At 37.3% G+C, this 24871-nt stretch overlaps 1 protein-coding gene and 1 pseudogene across 19 annotated transcripts; both read left to right on the top strand.

The window, feature by feature from the left end:
* The first annotated feature begins 3132 nt into the window (after nt 1-3132).
* LOC132034325 (cysteine-tryptophan domain-containing zinc finger protein 3-like) lies at nt 3133-16223 on the top strand. Of its 19 annotated transcripts, none has more exons than XR_009409038.1 (13): nt 4213-4757; nt 5285-5357; nt 5457-5590; nt 5709-6056; nt 6163-7457; nt 7630-8063; nt 8151-9817; nt 10015-10172; nt 10625-10785; nt 12334-12488; nt 12703-13881; nt 13995-14091; nt 15184-16223. XR_009409038.1 is itself a non-coding variant. In XM_059424638.1 (11 exons), the coding sequence occupies exons 1-11, from the start codon at nt 3609-3611 to the stop codon at nt 12916-12918; spliced, it is 4650 nt and encodes a 1549-aa protein (XP_059280621.1). In that variant the 5' UTR covers nt 3133-3608; the 3' UTR covers nt 12919-16223. The 19 variants fall into 19 exon arrangements, 2 of the variants coding, with proteins under 2 accessions (XP_059280621.1, XP_059280619.1); XR_009409032.1 differs by having other exon boundaries at nt 14199-16223; XR_009409040.1 differs by having other exon boundaries at nt 13986-14091.
* A 5159-nt stretch (nt 16224-21382) lies between these two features.
* Nucleotides 21383-21917, top strand: LOC132035025 (putative cytochrome c biosynthesis ccmC-like mitochondrial protein; annotated as a pseudogene).
* Nucleotides 21918-24871: the final 2954 nt, after the last annotated feature.

Below are 24871 nucleotides of genomic sequence, written 5' to 3'. Positions count from 1 at the left end.
GACTGCTAACGATGAAGTTCGTCACAAAATTCAACTTTTCCTATAATGTTTGTTGTCAAATGAGGTACGCGTTTTGCGCGTACATGAAGACTAGTAAAATTCAAATGTCTACGGTAAGCGATGTAAATTGGATGGATTGTGCTAAACTTGGGTAGCGTAAAACGGATTGCATTGACAATAAATAAGCCATGTCATAATTGGACTTTTAGGTTGAAACAAAATAAGCGAGTCAATTTATGCTAAAACAATGCTCACGACAACTTGCCAAACTCTAAAATATTTTTCTATTTATTTAAAATCTAATAAATTGCCAAACTAAACTAATAAAATCTTTTCCTCTTTATTATGACTATATTTTACAAACTAAATCCTAGATTTTTTTTTTCCTGTGTTTTGATTAATTTTGTTATGGGCCAATTTAAACAGCAGAGGTAGTCCAAATTTACCCAAATGAACAAACTTAAATTGTGCCAAAATTAACCCATTAATGAACATAGGTTGAACGTGATTCTCCACATTTGAATTAATTAGAGCGAGTGAGGCCTCATTTATCTTTCAATTAATATTAAAACGTCTAAATATCAAAATACCCATGAATATTAAGACGTGCATTAAGATTTAAATGTTTGAGTTTGAATACACATTTGAATATTAAGATTTGAATACTAAAAACTAAGATGGTTTGTTTTCTCGACATCTAAATGTATAAAACATGTATTTACTTAAATATTAGTAAATATAAATTTAAATATTCAAGGGGAGGTGCCGTGGTGTGTGTGATTCACTGATGACATAGTCTTGATTGACGAGACGCACAGTGAAGTTAATGATAGGTTGGAAGTTTGGAGGAGAGCCCTAAAGTCTAAAAGTTTCAGGTTGAGTAGAACTAAAACAAAATAACAGAATATCTGGAATGCAAGTTCAGTGATATAACGTAGGAGGCGGAGGTGGAAGTGACGATCGAGGAACAAAGTAATATCCAAGAGAGGAAGCTTCAAGTATCTTGGGTCCATAATCCAAAGAGACGGGGAGATAGACACTGATGTCGCACATCGTATTGGAGCAGGGTGGGTGAAATGGAGGCTCGCCTCTGGAGTACTGTGCAATAAAAATGTGTCACCTAGGCTTAAAGGTATGTTCTACAGAGTGGTGCTTAGACCAACATTGTTGTACAGGGGCAGAGTGTTGGCTGGTCAAGGATGCCCACATTCAGAAGATTAAGGTAGCCGAGATGAAGATGCTCGGATGGATGTGTAGGCATTCCCGGAGAGATATGATTAGGAATAAAGCTATCTGGGACAAGATGGGTGTGGTGTCAGTGAGGGACAAGATGAGGCAAGCGAGACTGAGATAGTTCGGGCATGTGAAGAAGAGGGTGAGGATGCGCCGGTTAGAAGGTGTGAGATGTTGGCAGTTGCGGGAGTTATAAGAGGTAGAGGTAGATCAATGAAGAGCGTGGGAGAGGTGATTGGACAAGACATGACATAGCTCTAGCTGATTGAGGACATGACCTTAGATAGGAAGGTATGGAGGTCGAGGAATAGGGTAAAAAAGTAGTAGGTAGCTGAGGGGGTAGGGGTGGGGTGCGGTGATTTGGAGTGCAGTACTTATTCTTCTCTTTCTTTTGCCTTATGTCGTAGTACTTAGACATTGCGTAGTCACTTATTCTTCGATGTTTATTATTATCTGTTTTGTGTATTGCCATTTTGCTGTCTATTTTCTTTTGAGCCGAGGGTCTATCGGAAACAGCGTCTCTACCGACAAAGATAGTAGTAAAATCTGCGTACATCCTACCCTCTCTAAACGCCATCGTGGGATTACAATGGGTATGTTGTTGTATAAATTTAAATAAAATACTAAATTCATCTAATACCCTATCAACATTTTTTTTTTTTTAAAAAAAAAAAACTATATATCACGACTGGTGGTGGTGATGGCTAGGATGGTAGTTGTGGGTGCAGATTGGGGATGATGTTGATTGCTAGTGATGATATAGGTACTGTCTAGTGGTGATGGTAGTTGACAATAATGATTAGTAGTGGTTGTTGATGATGATAGTTGGTGATGTCGGCTGAAAATTGTGGCGCATGGTCATATTGCTACTGTGGTAGCGAATAATTTCGGTAGTTGACTATGATAGTGGCAGAAGTTGGTGAGTGTGGGTAGCAATTGATGGATGTAATGACGAGTGATGTTGATAATTGCATATAATGGCTAATGGTGATGATGCTTGACTGTAGTGATTGGTGGAAGTGATAGTGATAGCTAATTGTGGTGATTAGCGACAATGGTGGTTATGAAAATGAATGGTGGATGATGGATACTGATAATGATGGCTAGCAATGAAAATGAATGGAGTAGTGGTGAACTGCCATTTTTGTAGAATAGAATAACATTTAAGTGATATTAAAACTTTATAAAATTTAATTATTCAAATCTATTCAGACCTCATTAGGTGGTTGTAAAAATAAAAAAAATATTTATAATAAAGGCTTAAATAATTAAGGGTCATAAGTTTTAATAATTAAGATCAAAACTTTGATTAAACGCAAACAAATGAGGCGTTATATTTTGAGCTAAATTTGTTACTCCAAGTCCACACTAATAAAGTGGAAGTACGTTTCTTTCGTGTGTGGTTAGCATTTTGTTTCATTTTTAATAAAAATAATATTTCCTACTATAAGACATACTTTTCCATCGAAATGTTTTGCTTATTTTGAATAAATTAAATTCATTTTATTACAACAACATACCCAGTATTTTCTTAATTGAAATGCTAATGCACCCATGTGGGTGTGGGTACAACAACAATACAACATATCAATGTAGGTCAATTTTATTAGAGAATATACACGTCCCCAAAACTCACTTTAACAATTTAACTTTATAGGTGTTTATATACCTCCTAAACAACTTTTAAGTGAAATAAATATCACCTTATACTGTTATGCATGCAATACCAGTTTCATGATTGGTAGGTGATATACATGCGCACCACACCACAGAAGCGTCGTCTCAACCACATGTCGATGACATGTCAGGTAGTAAAGAAACTCACTTTCCATTTTTTTCTTCTCCAACGTCATTTTTTTCTACGTCTTACCCATTGTCTCCGCCGAAGATCTCCAGCGAGTTCTACTCCGCAGAGGTTCTTTAAGCGGTCATTTCCTCCGCTGTCTCCAGTTAAACATCCATAACAACCCTAGCCCTTTTGCTTTCCTTCGTCACTGTCAGACCTTGCCTGAGACGTCATATGCGACGAAACTCAGACATTAACGATGCCACCAGCCCCACTTTTGTTCCCCCTAACCAGATCTGACCAGAGAAAGTGACTCAAGCGAAGTCGTAGCTCTTTTTCTTTTTCCCGTTGTTGTTCTCGTTTGATGTTTGCTCTATTACAGGCTTACAACATCGCTCTGGCGTTCGCCGTTGAAGCGACGCCATTGACCCTTTAAACGTTGCTTTGATTTTTTGTGATATTAGCCGGAAAACATCCTATTTCCGGTGAATCCTGCTGGCTGGATGTTTTGCCCTTTTATTGTTCTTTGGAGCAGGTTACCTGAGACAAAAGATCTACTTTCTTAGGAGATTCGATTCTGAACTCTTATATGTCCAAGGTTCAATATTCTCTGTTTCTCTTTAAATTCGTACTACTACTACTTTAAATTAGCTAAAAGAAAGTAAAACAATTTTTGGGGGTGAAGAAAGGAAGCAAATGAACAAGAAGAAGGTGGGGTGGGTGGGCGTGGGGGGTGGGTGGGTTTTCCTCTTCAATTTTTTGCCATTTACGTGTTGATTTTTTTAATTTGCTACGTCGATCATTAATATGGTAATTAATTCACCTAAAAGTTATTTAGGGAGTATATAAACACGTGTAAAGTTAAATTGTTAAAGTGAATTTTGAATACAAGTTATGGTGATTTTATGTATTTTTCTCATTTTATTAACCTAGCAAAAACCATATTTTATGGGACTAGATTCCGGACACATTGACTCCTTGCTGGATTTTGCACTTACACAAAGTGTTACCAATTCGATCATTTCAACGCGCCACTCCAATCTTATTTCCCCCACATTTTAAATTTGTCAAATTTCACTACATGGTCAGAAAATAATTTAGAGTATAAAAATAAAAGCATTAAATAAAATATAATGCAATTAAGACGGAAAAAATTAAAGAAAGGGACCTAAAAAGGGAAAAAAATAATAAAAAAGAAAACAAAGGTTTCTTTCTTTGTTTCTCTATACCCTGTGATATCTCATGTTACACACATCAACAACACAAGAACAACATTCCCAATCAAATAATTCGATCTTTTGGGTTGTCAACACATTTGATTCTTCTAATACCCATCTTTTTGGGTTTTAAAAAAAATTAATTTTAAAGTATTTTACTGTCTTAATTTTATTATAAACAACTAGGAATATACATTAGATGATCAAGAGTTTCAATGGTAGTTCTTGATTTTGAAGGTTGGATAGGTAACTGTGAAAATCCTTTGTGGGTTTTTGTGGGTTTTGTGAGTAATTTAATGGGTCGAAGTTGGATTTTTGAATTGTGAGTGATATGTTGGATTTTAGGATAGGTGGTAAAACTGGTCTAGGGTTAGGGTTTTGGTTATAGTTTTTAATCTATGAGTTGGGGAAATAAGCGGGCTCAGATGATGGAAGAACATGAGCTTGAAGAAGGGGAAGCACCTTGTTATTACAAGGATGATGATGATACAAACATTGACCCTGATATTGACTCTTACATTGTAAGAGTTCTTTTTTTTTTTTTTTGTTTCTCCTATTTGTTGAATTCATTTTCAAGACCTGCAGTTTTAACAATCAGTTCATGAAATGCTTAATATGGTTGCAGATTTTTATTTTTATTTTTCATAGTTGAATTCTGGTTTGATTATTAATGTTCTGGGTAAAAGATTAGGCTTTACTAATTCAAATTCATTATAGGTGGTTCTGTGATTCTGTACTGAATCAGTTAAATAATTTTGGTTGGCTTAAAAAAGAGAACTTATTGGGTTTAGGAACAGAACTGGAAAAAATGAAATTGGGACATTGTGCTAGAGATATTGGTTTCATGTTATAGTGGTGAAGTTTAGGACCATTTCTGCTTAGTGAAGTGTAAAAATAAGAAAAGAAAAAGAACAAGAGATTCTCTTTCAGACAGCCTCCCCCCTCGCTCTGCAATACTGTGGTTAAAGTATATGCTACATTATGAGCTGTTATTGTCATTGATTATACAAAACAATGACATTAAAATTGTTGATTTTCTTTGTGAAAGGATGAGAAGCTTCAAAGTGTTTTGGGTCATTTTCGGAAAGATTTTGAAGGAGGTGTTTTTGCTGAGAATTTGGGTAAGTACGCTGGTAACCAGTCCTATTGATCATAGAAAACAGTTGTGAATCTCTTTCTTCTTGTAGAATAGTCGATTAAATTTCTTTTACTTTTGACAGGGGCAAAATTTGGTGGATATGGTTCGTTTTTACCTACTTATCAGCGCTCCCCTACAATTCTATCTCAGCCAAGAACTCCACAGATATCTCAAAATCAAGGCGCATCAAGATCGCCCAACCATTTGGCCTCCGAGGTCTGTTAAAAGTTTGTCTTTTGTTAAATGCTTTGAAGGAATAACATTTTGTCCATACCTTTTATCAACCTGGGAACATTTAGTTTAACTTCTGTGTGGTGGTTGTGTTTCTGTCCAGGGGCCTCCTCAGAACTCTATGGCTGTGTCTGATCCTCCTCCAACTCGGAGGAATGGTACAGCTGGTTCTGCTAGACAAGATTCATGCTTTTCGGCCCAAGAATCTAATAAGTTCCCTGCAAAACATGAAGTTTCTATGATTAAGTCACTTAATCCAACTGATCAGAGAACACTCAAACTCCGGATTAGAGTTGGTTCTGATAAGACAGCTCAGAAGACTACTGCTTTACACACTAGTCTTGGGCTTATCTCTCCCTCTTCATCGATGGAAAATAGTCCTACTGAGAGTGGTGAGATGTTGTCCAAGTTTCAAGAAATTCACAGTGATTCTCCATCCAACATCCTTCAGGTAAGCCAGTTTTCTGTTACGTAAAAATCCCTCTTTTTTTCACACAGAAAAAAGAGAATAGTATCTGTTGCTATTTTAATTTTCGGTTTTTTTCCCTTTGAAACAGACAATGACTTCTTTCCCAGTTGCTGGAAGCGTGCTGCTTTCACCTCTTCATGAGAAGTTATTGACTTTGTCAAGAAATGAAAAATGTTTCGTAGACAATGAGCATGTGGCTGCTGCAAAGGATACTAACCCTCAATCTGTCATGTCTGCCAATGGTTCAACTTCCAGGCTGGAATATGGGGATGTCTTGATCAGGAAGAAAACTAAATCAGTTGGTAAAAGTGAATATGCCGAGGAACTGAATTCAGAGGTCAGAAATGACACGATCTCCTTGTTTCTGCAAAACTTGGGAACTGAGAGCTTGGAAAACAGGCACTGCTTCTCAAATGACCTTAATCAGAGAGTCCTGCCTGATTTAGTATGTGATACTCATGAATCAGTGAAAGTTGCTGGTGGGGCACCTGAAGCTGTAGAAGACTCAGAGAAGGATGTTCCTATGAAGAAAAGGGAGATCAAACGACTTAAAGATCAATTGTTTGGTAGTGATTTGGATAAGGATGACTCGTTGGAATCTTCATCTGACCTAAGCGGTGACAAATATGATCACCAGGAAGTAAGAAGTAGATCAGTGGAACTCCAGTTTAAAAGCATTCAGAAAAATGCTTCTTTTGATAGCAAGGAAGGTGGCAGGAGCAAATGCAGCAGATCAGTTCCTTCATTTAGAGCTGATTCTGATGTATCCGAGAGTGAGAGGGATTCTAGTGGGGCTGTCTCTCTGCGAAAGAAAGTTGTTATGAAAGCTGCAAGCCATAAACCTGACCAACCTAGGATGCCTCACACAGAGAAGCAATCATCTGAAGGCAAAAAGAAATTAATAGAACATCAACCTGGTTTGAAGCCAGCTGCAGATGTGGCAGAGGCAAGAGGGGTTTCTGTTACTCTCAAGAACAAGAAGAGTTCTAAGAAGGATGTCCGCGTGGCTCATGTATATGATGCACAGTTAGAAAAACCCACAAATCAACTGGATTCTCTGAGTAGACCTCCAGGTGATAAGTTGAAGAAATCTAAACTGGAGGCATGTAAAGGACAACAGTCATCTTCTGCTAAATCAAGACAGGTGCAAAGCAAAAAAGTTGATAGTCATGTGGCATGTGTGGCCCCTACGAAGGATCCTTCAGCCGTGGACATAAAGGATGCGAAGGAGCTGGCATCTGAAGCTGAGCCACCAGTTGCTCCTGTTGTTATCGAAGAAGATTGGGTTGCCTGTGATAAATGTGAGACGTGGCGTCTTCTTCCATATGGTACAAAACCCGAGCATTTGCCTGAGAGGTGGATGTGCAGTATGTTATACTGGCTGTAAGTTTTCTTCAGTTTTGGGGTCTTAGTCTCTTTTCGTGGTTTATTCAAAGTCTTAGCTCTCTTTTATCGGTGTACGCATGCTCCAATACTCTGCCTAGTTATCCGTCTTTGTAAATAGATCCTGCATTGCTATAATTTGGTGATGATAACTCAAAATTAATTTTTGTAGGCCTGGAATGAACCGTTGTGACATTAGTGAGGGGGAGACGACAAGAGCTCTGCATGCCTTGTACCAAATGCCCCTTCCTGATAACCTCAATAGGCTTCAAAATCATGCTGGTAGAAGTGCGGCTGGAGTAGTTCCAGCTGATATGCATGGGCTCGGCAGTAACAGTCAGAATGCGGGTTTTGATTACATGGTTAATGGAGGAAAGAAGAAACATAAATTAAGAGAGACACCAAATACAAGCAGCAATCATGGTCCATTGTTGACCGCAAACTCAAACTTGCAACATGAACTGGTCAAAAGAAGAAATTTGAAGAATGTGAACCAACCTGTTGCTGAATCAAATTCAATTAGCAAATCCAATGCACAGATTCCCCTTAAGTCGTCTGATGTCCTTGGCAAACATCTGAACAAGCCGAAGGAGCGCATGGCTAATGGTATAGTATTTATCTTCAGGCTGGCATTTTTCCTGCCTGACCTCTGTATAGATTTTTAACTTGCTTCCGATTATAATATATTGGCAGGTGATGAAAAGCCAAAAAAGAAAGCCAAAAGGGAGTCCGATCAATATGATCACAGGGATCTGAAAAAATTAAAAATCAAAAGTGACCAAGCTTTTGTGGCAACTCGAGAAGTTGTGACCGGTATCCAGGACTACCATGAAAGTGGTAATTTGAAGGAGACAAAGCCTGAGCTGACAGAAAGGTTACAAATTTTGGAAAAGAAGCATGGCAATCGAGCCCAGGATTCAAGGAATAGTGGCTCGATTGACGTAAAAACCAATATTGGAAGAGAAATTTCTGTAAAGAAAAGAAAATTGAGGGATCAAGACTATTTAATGAATTCACAAAGTAATGATAATCACTTGGGTGACAGTGATGGCAATGCAATTGTGAGGGAGGTTAGTGGTGAGAGTGGTTCCAGAAAGCAGAAGAAACCCAAGGCGTTCCAGTCTGAAAAAAAAGAGTCCAGTACAAGCAGGGGTGAAGAGAAATCAAGAACAAGAGGTACAGCTACCAGAATTGTTCTAACAGGAACCAGGGATTTTCCTATAGACAGAAGTGTAGAAAGAGAACATCAGACAAAGAAGTACAGAGTGAAGGTTCAGTCTCGATTGACGATGGAAGATATTGATTCATTGAAAAAGGACTTGGGTTCTGAACAGTTATCAACGGCTGCCACTTCAAGCTCTTCAAAAGTTTCTGATTCCCGGAAACGCAGAGCGAATCACCAAGCGAAAGGATCACCTGTAGGGTCCGTTTCATCATCTCCCATGAGGATGTTCATCACGAGTAAGGCTTCACATGCAAGAATGGAGAGTTCAGGGAAAGATGATGCTAAATTGGAAGATATTGGAAATAGCCATATGGGTAATAGTACTGTTGATGTTCTGGAGGAATGTAGCCCCTACATGACTGAGAAGCATGCTGCATATTGCTCTGATGGCAAGGGTAGAGTGAGCAAGAAACACGTTTCTATGCCTAACGAACATAAATCTGCCAAAGATTCAACATTGCAATTTAAGGAGAATGCTGGTTTTAATACTCAAAGCGTAGAAGAGAAGATATCTGATCAACTGGGCACCAAGGAAGTCCTGAATTCAAAGATTGACCATAACTATCTTGACTCTAGTACTAAATCTTTCAAAACCAATCAAAAAGTTAGTAAGAAAGATCCCACACATTGTAGTGATACCAGGAGAGAGCACCGATTGAAGCATGATGGTGTTGGGTCAACTACAAAGTTGAATAGTGTATGCGACATGGAAGGAAAAGTTCTTACGAAGCAAAAACCTCCTCAGGAAATTGATGCTCGAATCGCAACAAATGGTAGATCAACTCAGACAGAATCCAGGGACCGAAGGTCACAAGTTGGTGCACATGCTGAAGATAAACTAGGCACATCAGTTATCAAGAGCAAACCTGCTTCAAGTTCCCAGAAAGGAAGTCTTAAAGATGTAGGGACTGCTAATACTTCTGTAAGTGCCAGAGTGTCAACTATGCTAAAAGATCCTGGCATTGGTGTGTGTCAAAATGTGAGTCACAACAGCATGGGGCATTTGGAGCCTGATCATTGTGTGGTGCAGGAACCTAGTGCTCCCACCCCCTCAAAAAGGGAGACCTCTTGTCAGACTGCTTCTACCGTCTTGAGAGAAGCTGAAGACCTTAGAGATGTTGCTGATCGTCTTAAGGTTCTACTAATATCTCCTTTCAACTTATACTTTTATCTCAATTGGAACTTGTTGCTGGCCTATCTCCTAAAGCTAATTTCTTATCTGCTTCTTTAGCTAGTTGAGTTTATACTGAAGAAGTCATGACCCATTCCCCTTGTTTACGTATGTGTGCAGTGTATGTATTAGTTTTTCCTAATTGTTGAAGCTATTTGCAGAACTCTGGATTTCATGCTGAATATAATGAAGCTTATTTCCAAGCGGCATTGAAGTTTCTTCAGGGTGCTTCACTTTTAGAAAGCTCAAATGGGGAAAGTGGCAAATCTGGGGAGATGAATCAAATACAAATCTATAGTATCACAGCCAAACTTTGCGAGTAAGTGTAACTTCAAATTGTACAGTTCCGATAGATATACCATTTCGTAAGCATTTATTTAACCTTTTCTTTATTGGGAAAATTTCTGAAGCTCCTCAAATCTGTTGATGGTTTATCTTTTGGTTTACTGTTTGGCTCAAGGCCGTATCATTTTATAAAGAACCTCTGCCTTACCAAGTTTTACTCGGCCGAAGCTGCTGTTAATTTTTTTTTTTTTGATAAGTGAAACTACTGTTTATTTAATCAATTGTTTCCTGTGGAGTGCTGCTGAATAAACTCAAGTTTAGATATTCTGCATAGAACCTGGTGTATAAAAAAAAATTTGAATATTCTGTGTAAATGTTTCCATACATGGTTAAGCAAATCTAAAGCTAGTTACAACTATCTAATTACTTCTTGTTTGATGACTGCTCTTTTTTCTGGCTGTAAAATATGTTCTCATAATGTTGCAGAACTTGTGCACTTGAATATGAGAAACGTGGTGAAGCTGCTACTGCTGCTTTGGCCTATAAGTGTATGGAGGTTGCATACATGAGGGTGGTATACTGCAAAAACATGAGTTCGAGTAGAATTTGGCATGATCTGCAAGCAAGTTTGCAAGTTCCCCATCAAGGTATGTTGTTGTCTTGAAGTACTGAACTTAAAGAGTTTCTTGTCTTGCAGCCATCAAAATTGCCAGCAGTTGTTAGCATAATCATATGACGAAGCCTCACTAAAAAGGAAGGAACACAATGATACTCTTAGTGTTTTTTTTTCTTTTTTCTTTTTGTTATTTTATATTCCAACATTCTAAGAAACACCATTAGGCATAATGTGATTTTAATTTTGAAAATGATTTTTGTTTAGCCGAGACGTGGTTAAAAAGATACCCACCCTCTCTGCTGAGAAATTATAATTGATGTATGTTTTCCACAAGAGAGATCTGGACCAAAAGCATTAGAGGTTCGATAGGCATACTGATTTCGTAATACAACCCTTATATTTTTCAAATTATTTAAACAATTCCTAAGTGGGAACAATAAGACATCCTAATTTAACTGTCTTGATTCTCACACGGCCCAAGGCTTTATTTATTGGCAGAGTTAGTACATCGCTAAATGTGTGGTAGACACATGTCACGAGTTATCAGTTGGTGAACCAAGTCTGATATTTAAGTAGAGAAGGTAGAGGGGCAGACGCCATCATCCACCAAGTTCTGAAGATGGAAATAGTGGATTTCTTGGTTTAAAAACACCAGTCTTGATTCATGCAGATGCACTATGCATAAAGAGATGCATGTGTGTAAGTGAGACACCTCAGAGGTGTTGGGAGGGGAGGGGGCAATGTATATTTGAATTTTTTGAAGAATTCTCATTGATTGGAAATTAATTCTGTTGTATAATAAAAGTCTTCAAGCATGAGATGTTGGGGTTTACCCTAGTTTAGTTATTTTGGCCGTGCTTAGCAGTGGGCTTTTTGTGATTAAAAGAACTGATTTGCAAAGAATGCTTAGCCACAGTTTGGAAGCACAGTAAGAAATTAAATAGGAGAAAGGAGAACATGCCCCCAGGGAGGACATTTAAATGTGATAGGAAAACTGAAGTCTAACGTTGTTATGAATAGAATGTCTTTGGTTATTAGTTGTCGACTTGATTAACATATTTATGTATCTGGCATTCATGTTTTATAGTACTCTAGCTTTGTTTTAATGGAGGACTGTTAGCTTCAGTGGCGGAGCCACATGTAGTTGAGGGGTGTCAACCGACACCCCTTCGTCGGAAAATTACACTGTGTAGTTAGGTAAAATTTTTATTTTTATACATATATATTACAAATTGACACTCTTTGGCTTCTTCGTGAATTTACTTTTTTATATTTTGACACGCCTTAGTGAAAATTCTGGCTCCGCCACTGGTTAGCTTCACATGAGTTTCCTGCTTGCAAGAATATGTTTTAGCATCTATGCGATTATAGTATGATTGTGGTCCAAAAAATCTCGATATTGTGTAGTTGTTGCATCATGTTTAGTCCATGCTTTTTATTCAGGGGAATCTCATTCACGTGAATTTCCCACTTGAATTTGGATATCTTTTAGCGTATCTTGTGTGTACAACATGATTCTGCTTCAGATATACTCGATGCTATGCAGTTGCATCATGTTTAGCCCACACTTTTTGTTCAGGTGAATCTCCTTCATCTTCCGCATCTGATGTTGATAACACAAACAATCAAACAGTGGCAGAGAAGACTGCTTTATCAAGAGGCTGTAGTTCTCTTGCTGGAAATCATGTTATTGCTCCTCGAAACCGTCCTAGTTTTGTTCGTCTGCTTGACTTTGTAAGTTCACTGGTTTATGATTTCAGACATTGGTGGTAGTTCACAGTTTTGTTGGATATTTACAGCGTTCTTTTTCCTTTTATTGGATGTCAAATGACTACTGAAACTGGAGGAGTCGAGGGATTTCTTCCTTCTTTTTAGATTATTGTATTGTTTTTGTGTTAGCTACCCATTTACGTAGGGTAAGAAATTAAACAGATATAAAATTTTGCAGACAAAGGATGTAAATTCTGCTATGGAGGCATCTAGAAAAGCGCAGAATGCTTTTGCAGCTGCCACAAACCTTGAAGAGGCAGAGAATAAAGACGCTATCATTTCTGTTAAACGGGTTATTGAATTCAGTTTCCAGGATGTAGAGGAGCTAATACGTTTGGTGAAGCAAGCTATCGAGGCAATTAACAATAATGGTTTTGGTGGCGGTAGAGGTTAAATCAGCCTGTATTTAATGTGGTTTTGCTTGTTTTCACCATTCACAAGCAGGCCTTTGGAAATGGGAGGGAAGTGAGGACCTGCATTGCAATTTGGTGAAGAGGCATGCTGTTAAGTGTGTTATATTCCTGTACATGTGTACAAAGTGGGATTGATTTGCTATTTCATGAAATTTTGAGAATTCAACTTTTTGGTATATGATAAGGCCACAGATGCTCAACCTTAAAATATACAGGTTGGGGACGAGGTGTTTAAAGTTTCAACTCTTCAAGGATAAGATTCAGAGTTTACTTAAGATACAGTTTTGAATATTTGGTTCTTTCTGTTGGCAATAGAGAAAAATAGGAGTATGGATATTGAGAGCATTAGGTGACATATCTAAGTAGACATGAGTTCCATTCTAGTCCCAGTGTTTCATCCTTTACTAGAGGACTTGGATCCTTGGGTTGCCGTATATAACTTCATTTTTTCTAATGGAACATAAGGCACAATTTTGGTGGAGGAATTTAGTGGAATTACTATGTTATCCGCCATTGTTTCTTCTTACTCCATTTTTTTTTTTTTTTAAATTTCGTCAAAATATATGACAATAAGCCACTGATTCTGCCTCACAAATTTTGTTTTATATACTTGGCATATTCCCAAGGAACTTCGCAAAAAAAAAAAAAAAAAAAAAAAAAAAAAGAAAAAAAGAAAGAAAAGAAATAAGGAAAAGAAAAAGAGAGGAAAAAAAGAGGGGAGGAGATTGGTACAGAATTGCATTTTCTGGTATGTAAAAGAAAGGATTGGATAACATGGTTAATCACTTATGTCTGCATGCTTGTAAACATCTTATCAGCTTCTGCTCTCTTTTAATGAGCCAAGAAGGTTGGATGTGTGGGTCATATTTTTTTTGGACAGCTTGGTATCCGTTAAATCTGTTGATCTTAAAAGAACATTCTGCAGAAGAAGTTGAAGTTTTGCTGTAAGTTGCGCCATCCTTCCCTTTGTTTGTATTTATGAAGATTAGACTTGAGTTTCCTTCCATGTTGCCTGGCTGAGTTTTCAACTGATCTTATTGTGGGGAAGTTGCAACAGGACATCTGTTTAGTGCAGTCAACGAATAGGGAAATGTGTTCCTCGTGAGACAAGGTCAAACTCTGGTTGCTCCTTGTGTTCCGGAAAGGCATGCCAGGTAAGGCTATCGTCTGTGGTCCTTTACTCTTTTCACTAGATGATGTTGTTTTAAGTTTGTAGCCCGCTTAGATAACAGTAATTAATTGAATATGTGTTGCGTGCCAGCAAAAGTTTGGTTCATCGATGACTGACAGCAAAATTGTTTCCAAAAGGCCGACACCAAATGCATCATTATTTTATTCAGGTGCCTATAGCTACATTTCTGACTTGATCGTGGTGTCGAGATGTATAGTAGATAAATAACTCATGTTCCTAGTCTAATCCAGAAAGATACCAAATTCTCCTTTAGGTGCTTCAACTGCGGTATTCTTGATGCAACAAAATTAAAACAGATCAAAATGCCTAGTCACAACTGTTTTTAGCATTTGAGAATAGAAGTTAGCGATGCTAGTTTCTAATATATCAATCTTTCCTTAGTAGCTTTGATTTTTGGATTTAATCTAGTTTTAATTTTCCATTTGAGCCTTTAGTTTCTAGGAAAAATGAGAGAATTTTGGTGTTTACTAGTGATAATCTTCTATGAAGGAGTTGATGGTTAGGCATATTTTGCTCTAAGTGCTAATAAAATTATGCAACTGCAGCATTTTCTGCTCAGGTGCTGATACAATTATATATATCGTTAACAATTTTTTCCTGTAGGGGGTATGAAAAGAAATAGGCATCTTGGATGACAATATTTGTCGTTTTTGTTGGGGGGGGGGGGGGGGGGGTTATGGTGTACATCACTCTGGTCAATTTAGTCTAGTCTGTCAAACTTGTTTAGTTCTATCATGTCCTTGTTGTAATGCCCGGTTATGTGGAGGTAGGATAAGAAAGCTCCAAAGGTAGTTGGGATGGCAACAGTTATAACCCAAATATTTACCCTGTAAAAAGGGACATTGTGGTTGCCCTTTTAAGTGTCTGTGCACTGGAAATCTGCATGACTATAAACATGGCTTTGCTTGTGAAATGGTTTCAGAGAATCATTTTTGAAGTGAGTTCTTTGTGCCATGAAGTAGTATTGAGCAGATATGGTAATAGAAATAGGATGGATGATTGGTGAGACTATATATTCTGTTCGCTTCCTGTTGACGTAGTCGTCATATTACAGTGGTCAAGGTAGTGAAAGATATGGTGGAGGGTGGATGATGAACCGTAAGGTGGACAGAAAACTGCTGATTTAGTGCCACAGGTATGTACTACGTTATGACTTATGAGTAACAGAGGATATTCTCCCAGCTGATTTTATATTTGTGCTATGAAGTAGTATTGAGCAGATATGGTAATAGAAATAGGATGGATGATTGGTGAGACTATATATTCTGTTCGCTTCCTGTTGACGTAGTCTTCATATTACAGCGGTCAAGGTAGTGAAAGATATGGTGGAGGGTGGATGATGAACTGTAAGGTGGACAGAAAACTGCTGATTTACTGCCACAGGTATGTACTACGTTATGACTTATGAGTAACAGAGGATATTCTCCCAGCTGATTTTATATTTGAGGAACCAATAACAGGCAGCTATCTTTGCATGAGAGTTTGCTAGGGCTTACTGGAGATGACCTGGTGCAGAGTCTCAAATTTAGAGAAGGATTCTTGTCAACTTATCTGCTGTGTTTAAGATAGATGTTACACTATGGTTTGCTGTTTTTATCATCGGTACATGTCAACTGAGTCATGCTGGAGTAAATAACATCGTGTTTTGCTGCACTTTGCTTGACAAGGGAAAGAATGGAGAAAAAAAAAAACTACTGTGGGAATTCGTCGCGCACTTATTTTAGTGTACCTGGGAGTTGAAGGAGAAAACAAACTACTGTGGGAATTCATCGCATATCTGCTTATTTTAGTGTACCTGGGAGGGGAAGGACAACATGTTTCTTTTTCTTGAAGAAACAACTGTTTCATCAAGCACATATCATAGACAATTCTCTTCATGGAACTGCGACATACAGATTGAAGTTGGGTCACTACTGGATGTTACACTTGTAGCATGTGTTGGGCTGCTTGGTTTTAGTTTTAGTTTTGTTATTGTAGCGTTGCATGTTATAAACGTCTGTAATTTGATTAACATCAGGAATTCCATATTCTGTTTTGGCTGTAACATGTAAGAATTGGATATTTTCTGATAATCCCTTTTCTCATTGCTGTCAATGCTATTCTTTTAATTGGCCTGCTTAATATGAACTTTTCAGCGTTGGAAAGCTAAGCTACAACTCTCAAGTCTCAGGTTTGGAATTTGGGGACTTGTAGAGCACTTAATCATTATGAAGTGAATCCCAAATCAGGATATATTTTTCCTTTTCAGCCAATAGGCTGAACCATTGTTGAGCTTCAAATAACTCATGTTTTAACCATGATTATTGAACTACAAATTTGGACTATAAAGGTACTTAATCTGCATATAGAATAGAGATTATGATTTTGTGAGAAGAAAAAATTTATCCCAGACTAGTGCATGAAAATTTATCATTATCTTTGTTTTCGAATCTGTTCTCCACGGACGAGAGGTTAGCCATCAAAAGAGAACTTTAGAGGGGAAAATCATGTTCAAATTTATCAAGTAAAAACAAGACATTCTCCTGGTCATGTAGGACTTGAGGACAAATGCGGATCAAGAATTTGTAGTTGAAGAATTAACTCGATTAGCAGCAAATATTGCATTAAACAAAAGATAGCCCCTCTGAAGTCCTTTCAATTGCTTTTCCAAAATCAGTAGTTTGGTTGATTCTTCACCAAAATACTACGACTACTAGTAAGAAATGATAAGCAAAACAACTCACTACTACCTACTAACTTTCTATTCTAATCCGTGTCCTCCACAACCTCCTATCTAAGGTCATGTCCTCGGTAAGCTGTAACTGCGTCATGTCCTATTTTATCACCTCTCCCCAATACATCTTCGGCATACCTCTACCTCTCCTAAAGCCATCCATAACCAACCTTTCACACCTCCGGACTGGGGCGTCCGTGCATCTCCTCTTCACATGCCCGAACCATCTCGCCCTTCACTTCCCACTATCCGCTGTATAACTGTACATGGTACCCAGTGTATATGAACCTGTTATAGACTGTTTATACAGTGTGTATACTTTAACTATACATTGTATAATAGCGAGGGAGTTTTAATGGTGATTGGGAAGGGATAGTACATAGATATATACTGGATTCCAGTCCTTTTGATTTATTGAGTTCTACATTAATTTAGACATGTTAACTGCAATTTTTAAGATGAATACAAGGTTTGGAACAAAGCTATTGAATTCTATCAAATCTGTACCTTCTACTCTACCTCCAGTTTTGCTTGAGCAAGTAAAGGTATTAGTACAAGGTACTGATAGAAGTCTCTGTAAAATCCACTATTACCACACAAGCAAAAATAATATAATATTCTCCTAGTCATCAAAAACCGTAAAAAGGGAAACTAAAAAGAATACGTTCTCAAATCAAGAGCTGTTCTTTTTACCTAATTGTGACAAAAAATTCCAAAAGACAACATATTGAAGAAAATGTAAAGAATATCACGCGTTGTCTGGTGATCAAAATTCAAAATGGTGAAAGGAAGAACCTCATTAACTCAATTTGGTCGAATGTATCTTTCAGTCCAATGTTACACTCACCTTTTTCTTCTCCTTTCAAAAAGCCAGACCCCCCCCTCCACTTACCCTACACTCTATAGTAGTAAAAAAGAATGTATAAAGAAATAATCTACAAAGTAAACAATAATTAGGGGTTTGTTTGGTTCACATATAAATTAAGTAGGGATTAGTAATATAAGGCCTAATAATGCATAAATTATTTCCTATTGAATGATTGTTATATTACGATTTACTACTATACTGTACAATGTATAATATAAAATATTTGTTTATTCTTTAAATAAGATAAATAAATATTTTTACTATTATGATGGTTAATTTTGTCATTTTAGAATATTAATCCAAGTAACTAATACACATATGTTTATTTCACATTCTACCAGATAAAGTAATACATAAATTCTCGCATAACTTATGCAAATCTTATTTATGAGGAAAAAAAAGTATCAAACATTGTATAACTTAATGCTGAATTTTATGTGGAAATTAAATTTTCCAAAATCAAACCAAACATAGTACTCCCTCCTTCCCAATTTTTATGACATTCTTTCGTTTATAGTCAGTTCCAAAAATATTACTGTACATCTTTATATAATTAGTAATAATTTAGCTATAAAATGCCTATTTTACCCTTAGGCTGAGGAACGTGGAAGTCAAACTACACAACCTCTAATTCAAACTCATGTATAATTAGCTGATCAGTTGCACCAATAAGTCAATACTGCTTGCGTTAAATTTTAGCGTACACCAATGTGTGACCCCACATAGTGTGGGCCACATCTAACGTTAAGTCTATTTACATTGTTTCAACAAAAAGAAAAATGAAAAAAAGGGTCTTAGATGTTTATCAACGTTCTTTACCAATAAAAGAAGGGAAATACTACAAGTCATGCCTTTCTTCCTTGGTTTAGGAGTTAGAATTTTTTTGTTAAAATGGCTAACTAAAGAGGAAGGGATTTGGCCTCCCACAATGCTAGTAGTAGTAGTTTAATGCAAAAATGTGGTATGGACGGTTATGCTTACAGCTCTCTTTTTTCAGTGAAAGACAAACGTCACTAGATTTGGTCTGCACAAATGGGAGACATCAACTTGTAATCACACCATGGCCCCTACCACCATTATTACCATTCATTTTTCATACAACATTACTCATTTTAAACTCTCTCACGATGATATAATATCTTTTCAAGAAAATAATGTGAGAATCCGCGGTCAAGAAATAAGGAGATTCGTCTGTATCTAAATCTTAGTTGAAAAAATAATAGGAAAATTCCTGGAGCCTACTATCACATTAATTTCCAATTTTTCCAATTTCTGCCCCTTCCCAGCCCCTTTTGCCTTTCAAAAGTAAATTGAATAGTGGTGTCCGGTCCAGTTAGTTACCTGATATTGCGGTGTTCATGCCACTTCGGTTATTCTACTGGTTACCTGCTGCCTCCTATTAATGACTAACTTTGTCTTGTTCTCTTTTCAAGTGGGATGAGGAGTGAAGTGGGGACTAGAATTGAGGGGTGTGTTTGCAATTGTGGAGCCCATAACTTGGTCAATTCTTTGATGTGTAATAAATCTTGTCTTGTTTGATTGAATCATTCTTTAATTTTCTCTGTTTCTCTCGCTTGATTCACCCTCGGTGCAACTTAACTGGGGAGTAATAGTATTTTGCACAATCAATAAACTAATATACTTTTCAATTATTTGAGAAACGCTTACCCTAGGCAGCTAAAAAGGAAAGAAAAAAACTCTCGTATTAAGAATAATTGCACTCTTCCTGGAATATGAGTTAATACTCCTTACGCCTCAAAATACTTGCCGTCATTATTAAGAATATTTGTTATTTTATTTAATCAAGATAAAATTAAGTAATTTTTGTTCCATTTTACTGGGAATTGTTAACTCTCTGATGATATGTGGGTATTAATTAACAACATTTAAGGGGTTGTCATCATTAAGCCCCTGTAGAAAGAGATTACTACGCCACTTCTGCTATGATAAATATGTTAAAAGAATAAAATATTGTCAAATGCTACCTTATAAATGATTTTTAAGTATTTTGCACAATCAATAAACTTTACTTTTCAATTATTAAAACTCTTCCTACGAATATGAGTTAATACTCCGATAAATATTTTTATTTAATCGATAAAAAATTAAGTAATTTTTGTTCCATTTTACTACGTATTAAGGGAGGGGTTGTAAAGAGATTACATGATGAAATATGTTAAAAGAATAAAATAGTTCAAATGCTACCTTATAAATATTTTTTTTTTCTATTATTGGACTGATGGCTGGATGGCAAAAAAAGACTGATGGCTGTTACTTTTGGAGTTTCTCTATAGGCGTGCAAAACAAAAAAGAGAAAGTAGGGGATGATGAGGTTGACAGTTCTATACCAAACTTATGAATGTATTTTCTTTGTGATTAGCCTTTCCAGTTTTAAAGGAGCATATTCTTGCATGATTGATATAAGTTCCTCAATGAGTCGACCTTTGATTTCGTGTGAATTAGCAGAAGAATTCTGTAAAGGCTGAGAAAAGTTTTACCTCAAATTTGAATTATGTCTCTTCTTCTTTAAAATATTTCTAATTGGGACTTGATAGAGGGATCGATTGAAACTCAGAATTCCTCATTAATTATGAGTAATACGGATTGCTTTTTTTGGAGGCATTAGAAACGTGGTCCAGACCTCTCTATAGTGTTATTTTTACTGACTGACCCTGTCAAATCACATTAAATTTTATGAGATGCTGATGCTATCGTACCTATGCAAGCAATTATTGATTTGTTGGTGAAACATTTCTAAATTATAGAACTTGCATGACTGAATTTATTAAAGTGCATCAATTGGGGACCCACACAATAAAATCAGAGATGCATCGCTATTACCAGTACCAACACTTGCATTCAATTCCAATTTCCATTTTAAGTTCCTTGACTTCCTTCCCTTTTTGTCCTTCAATAGTTATAGAGCCCGTTGACGTGGCTTATAAGTTCGTAAATTTTCGCTTTTTTAAGTTCCCCATTCAAACACGTTAAGTCTATTTTACAGCTAACAAACTAATTTATTTTGCTGCCAAGCACAATTCTTTTTCTTTTGGAGTGGGATGGAATAGGGAGGAGGGAAGTGGGGAGGGGTACTTTTGGAGTTATTGAGCCTGATTTGTCTTGACATTCTGACTTAGTAAGTTCTTTGCTGAAACCAATGGTGTAATGATTGCCTGCTGTTTCTGACATGAACACGATGTAATTGAATTCTCCATGAATATGCGGAGTACCAAAAACTAGACAGTAAGATTTCGTGCACCTTAATTATAGCTTCGCAGTGACAACCTTAATTAATCGAATGTGTATGATAGGTGGGAGATGGGACACACAACGACTAATCTTGAAAGACCACTCTATCATCTAAGAATGCCAAACCGCGCACCGTCATTCTGGGAAAAAGGGGGACACTGCCAAGTGAGTAGTTTAACAGGGGCAGATGCCTCCTAAAGAGTAATAGAAGAGTGAGAAGGTAGGCTCAAGCTAAGATTCTGCACGTAAGTGTAATGGTATAAGTCTGTCTGGCTGTGAGACTGACTGGTTGAACACCTTGCTGAGCGGAGCAAAAAGAAATCAAGGGGAATTCTTCTTCTTCTTGGACTGAGAAATCCTCTGATTGTGTATTGAATATAGATCCATGTCTTTGTTATTCCACTAGCTAAACCAAATTCTTGCATGTCTGTTTCGTTATTACAACCTTCTTTTTTATGCCAAAGACTAGCAGCTACGCGCAAATTCTCATCGGATCTCGGTTGCTCTCACAACGATGACTATTTATTTGTTTTGGGGTATCACCGTTAGACCTTCAACAAGGTGAAAATTCTTGTATACCATACGGTACATGTTCTTGTGGCTCTGATGAGCATTCTTGTTTATATCGTAACATATATAAACTCTTTTTTGTTCCTATCAATAAAACATCCCATTTTTCTCCGCTTTCCTGGATCCGGCAAAAATAGGTGCTTTTCTGTGTTGTTTACTTTTAGTTACTAGGGGGTTACGGAGAAAACCTACCTGGTTCCAATTTCAATTCATGTTGTACAGGTCGATACACCAATAATCAGGTCTTCTAGCAACTAGTGGAATACATTGCATCAACCTGGGAGCATTAACAAATCTGATACATCAATACATATTCCTACTTCCTATGCCCATTCCAATATTGTCTAACTTTGCTAACTCACTCTTTTACGAAATATTATTAAGGTAAATGGAATCTTTTGGGTCCCCTCTTCGGTATCCGCGTGAGGAACTATGTTAAATGTCTTGGAAATGGGATGCTCGCTTTTATCGATGAGATCCATCCCATTTGGTTGTAATTTGAATTTGCCAAATTACTTGGTTGGAACTCTTATTTGGAGCCAAAAGAAAAATTTGTGGTAGACAAATTTTGTTTAAATTTTCCTTTTTTCTTTTTGCGCTTAGAGGCCAAGTTTGGTCTCTTGTAAATAGAGAGTCATTCTCCCATTTGTAATCACACCAAACAAAGAGATAAAGAAGAGTGAGGCATTCACAGATAGAGAAATAATCTGTGAGGAAACATAGAGAGTGTGAGCGATATTGTAGTGAGGTGGAAAATCTTAAAAGAGGGTTATTTCTTTTGACTGTGTAGTGGTCTTTGGAGTGTTTTACTCAAACGTACAAAGTGTAAAGTCCTTGCTATAGTGATATCAGTTGCTCCTCTCGGCCCGTGGTTTTTTTCCTTTTGGTTTTCCGCGTAAAAATCTTAGTGTCATTATCGCTCCTTTTATTCTTGTTTATTAACTGTGTCACGGTGTTGCATTATTATTCCGCTATAAATACCGTGAATATTATTTCTGTGGCGGGTTTATTCCTAATAACTGGTATCAGAGCACAGGTTCTGCTCATTCATAGAAATATTTTTTGCGGTCGGTCATACTATACACGGTAAAAAAAAAATGTATGGAATAAAGTATGAGGTAGCAAAATTCAACGGCGATAGCGGTTTCTTAACATGGCAGAGAAGGATATGAGGGATTTGCTCATCCAATAAGGTTTGCACAAGGCACTACGCGGCAAATACAAAAAGCCCGAATCCATTAAACTTGAGGATTGGGAGGAAATGGATGAAAAGGCAGCTAGTGTAATCAGGTTGCACTTAGCAGATGATGTGGTCAATAACATCATCGATGAAGAAAGCGCATGTGGTATTTGGACAAGGTTGGAAAACCTATACATGTCCAAGATGCTGCCAAACAAATTGTATCTAAAGAAACAATTTGTCAGCAAATTGTACCTAAAGAAACAGTTATACGCTCTACATATGGGCGAAGGTATGAATTTTTTGTCACATTTAAATGTGCTTAATGGATTAATCACGCAGCTGGCCAACCTTAGAGTAAAGATCGAGGAGGAAGATAAAGCGATCGTGCTTCTAAACACGTTGCCATCATCTTATGACAATTTGGCAACAACTATCTTACATGGTAAGGACTCAATTGAGCTGAAGGATGTCACATCAGCTCTTCTACTCAATAATAAGATGAGAAAGAAGCCTGAAAATCATGGTTAGGCTCTCATCACAGAAAGTAGAGGCAGGAGTTACCAAAGGAGTTCGAGCAACTATGGTAGATCTTGAGCTCGCGGGAAGTCTAAGATCCGATCTAAGTCAAAAGCCAGAAATTGCTATAATTGCGATCAACCAAATCACTAAAAAAGAGATTGTCCAAATCTAAATAAGGGCAAAGGTGAAAGCAGTGGCCAGAGGAATGACGACAACACAACTGCCACAGTGCAAAACAATGATAATGTTGTTCTCTTCATAAATGATGAAGAAGAATGTATGCACTTCGCAGGTGCAGAGTCGGAATGGGTGGTTGACACAGCAGTATCTTACCATACTACACTGGTAAAAGATTTTTTTTGTAGATATATAACAGGTGATTTCGGGACTGTGCAAATGGGTAACACCAGTTACTCAAAGATTGCGGGGATCAGAGACATTTGTATCAAGACAAATGTCGAATGCACATTGGTTCTGAAGGATGTCCGCCATGTACCTGATTTGAGGTTGAACTTGATCTCGGGAATTGCTTTGGACCGAGATGGATATGAGAACTATTTTGCAAATAAAAAATGGAGACTTACCAAGACATCATTGGTGATTGCAAAAATAATTGCTCGTGACACGTTGTACATGACAAATGCAGAAATATTTCGAGGGGAATTGAACGTAGCTCAGGCTGAGATTTCTGTAGATTTGTGGCATAGAACAATGGGTCATATGTGCGAGAAAGGATTGCAGATTCTTGCCAAGAAATCACTCATCTCTTTTGCCAAAGGTACAATGATAAAACCTTGTGACTACTATTTATTTGACAAGCAGCATAGAGTCTCATTTCAGACATCGCCTGAAAGAAAATTGAATATACTTGATTTGGTATATTCTGATGTTTGTGGTCCATTGGAGATAGAATCAATGGGCAGTAACAAATACTTTGTTACTTTTATTGATGATGCTTCACGAAAATTGTGGGTTTATATCTTGAAAACCAAAGATCAGGTGTTTCAAGTTTTCTAGAAATTTCATGCTCTAGTGGAAAGGGAGACAGGTCGAAAGCTAAAACGTCTCCGCATTGACAATGGAGGTGAGTACACTTTAAGGGAATTTGAAGGATACTATTCAAGCCATGGGACCAGACATGAAAAGACAGTTCCTGTAACCCCACAACACAATGGTGTAGATGAGAGGATGAATCACACCATTATTGAGAAGGTAAGAAGCATGCTCAGAATGGCTAAATTGCCTAAGTCGTTCTGGGGTGAAGCAGTTCGGACAAGTTGTTACCTGATCAATAGTAGTCCATCAGTTCCATTGGAGTTTGACATCCCAGAGAGAGTTTGGATCAACAAGGAGGTGTCCTACTCGCATATGAAGGTGTTTAGTTGCAGAACTTTTGCACGTGTACCGAAGGAGCAGAGAACGAAGCTAGATGATAATTTTGTTCCCTGCATCTTCATCGGATATGGAGATGAAGAGTTCGGGTATAAACTGCGGGATCTTGTAAAGAAGAAAGTCATCAGATACAGAGACGTAGTCTTCCGAGAAAGTGAATTTGGAACTGCTGTTGATCTGTCAGAGAAGGAAAATAATGGTATAGTCACTAACCTTGTTACTATTCCTTCTACTTCTAATTATCCCAC

This window comes from Lycium ferocissimum, chromosome 10, assembly GCF_029784015.1.
Source record: "Lycium ferocissimum isolate CSIRO_LF1 chromosome 10, AGI_CSIRO_Lferr_CH_V1, whole genome shotgun sequence".
NCBI lineage: Eukaryota > Viridiplantae > Streptophyta > Magnoliopsida > Solanales > Solanaceae > Lycium > Lycium ferocissimum.
Note: the sequence above shows the minus strand (reverse complement) of the source record. Positions and strands in the feature narration are given on the sequence as shown.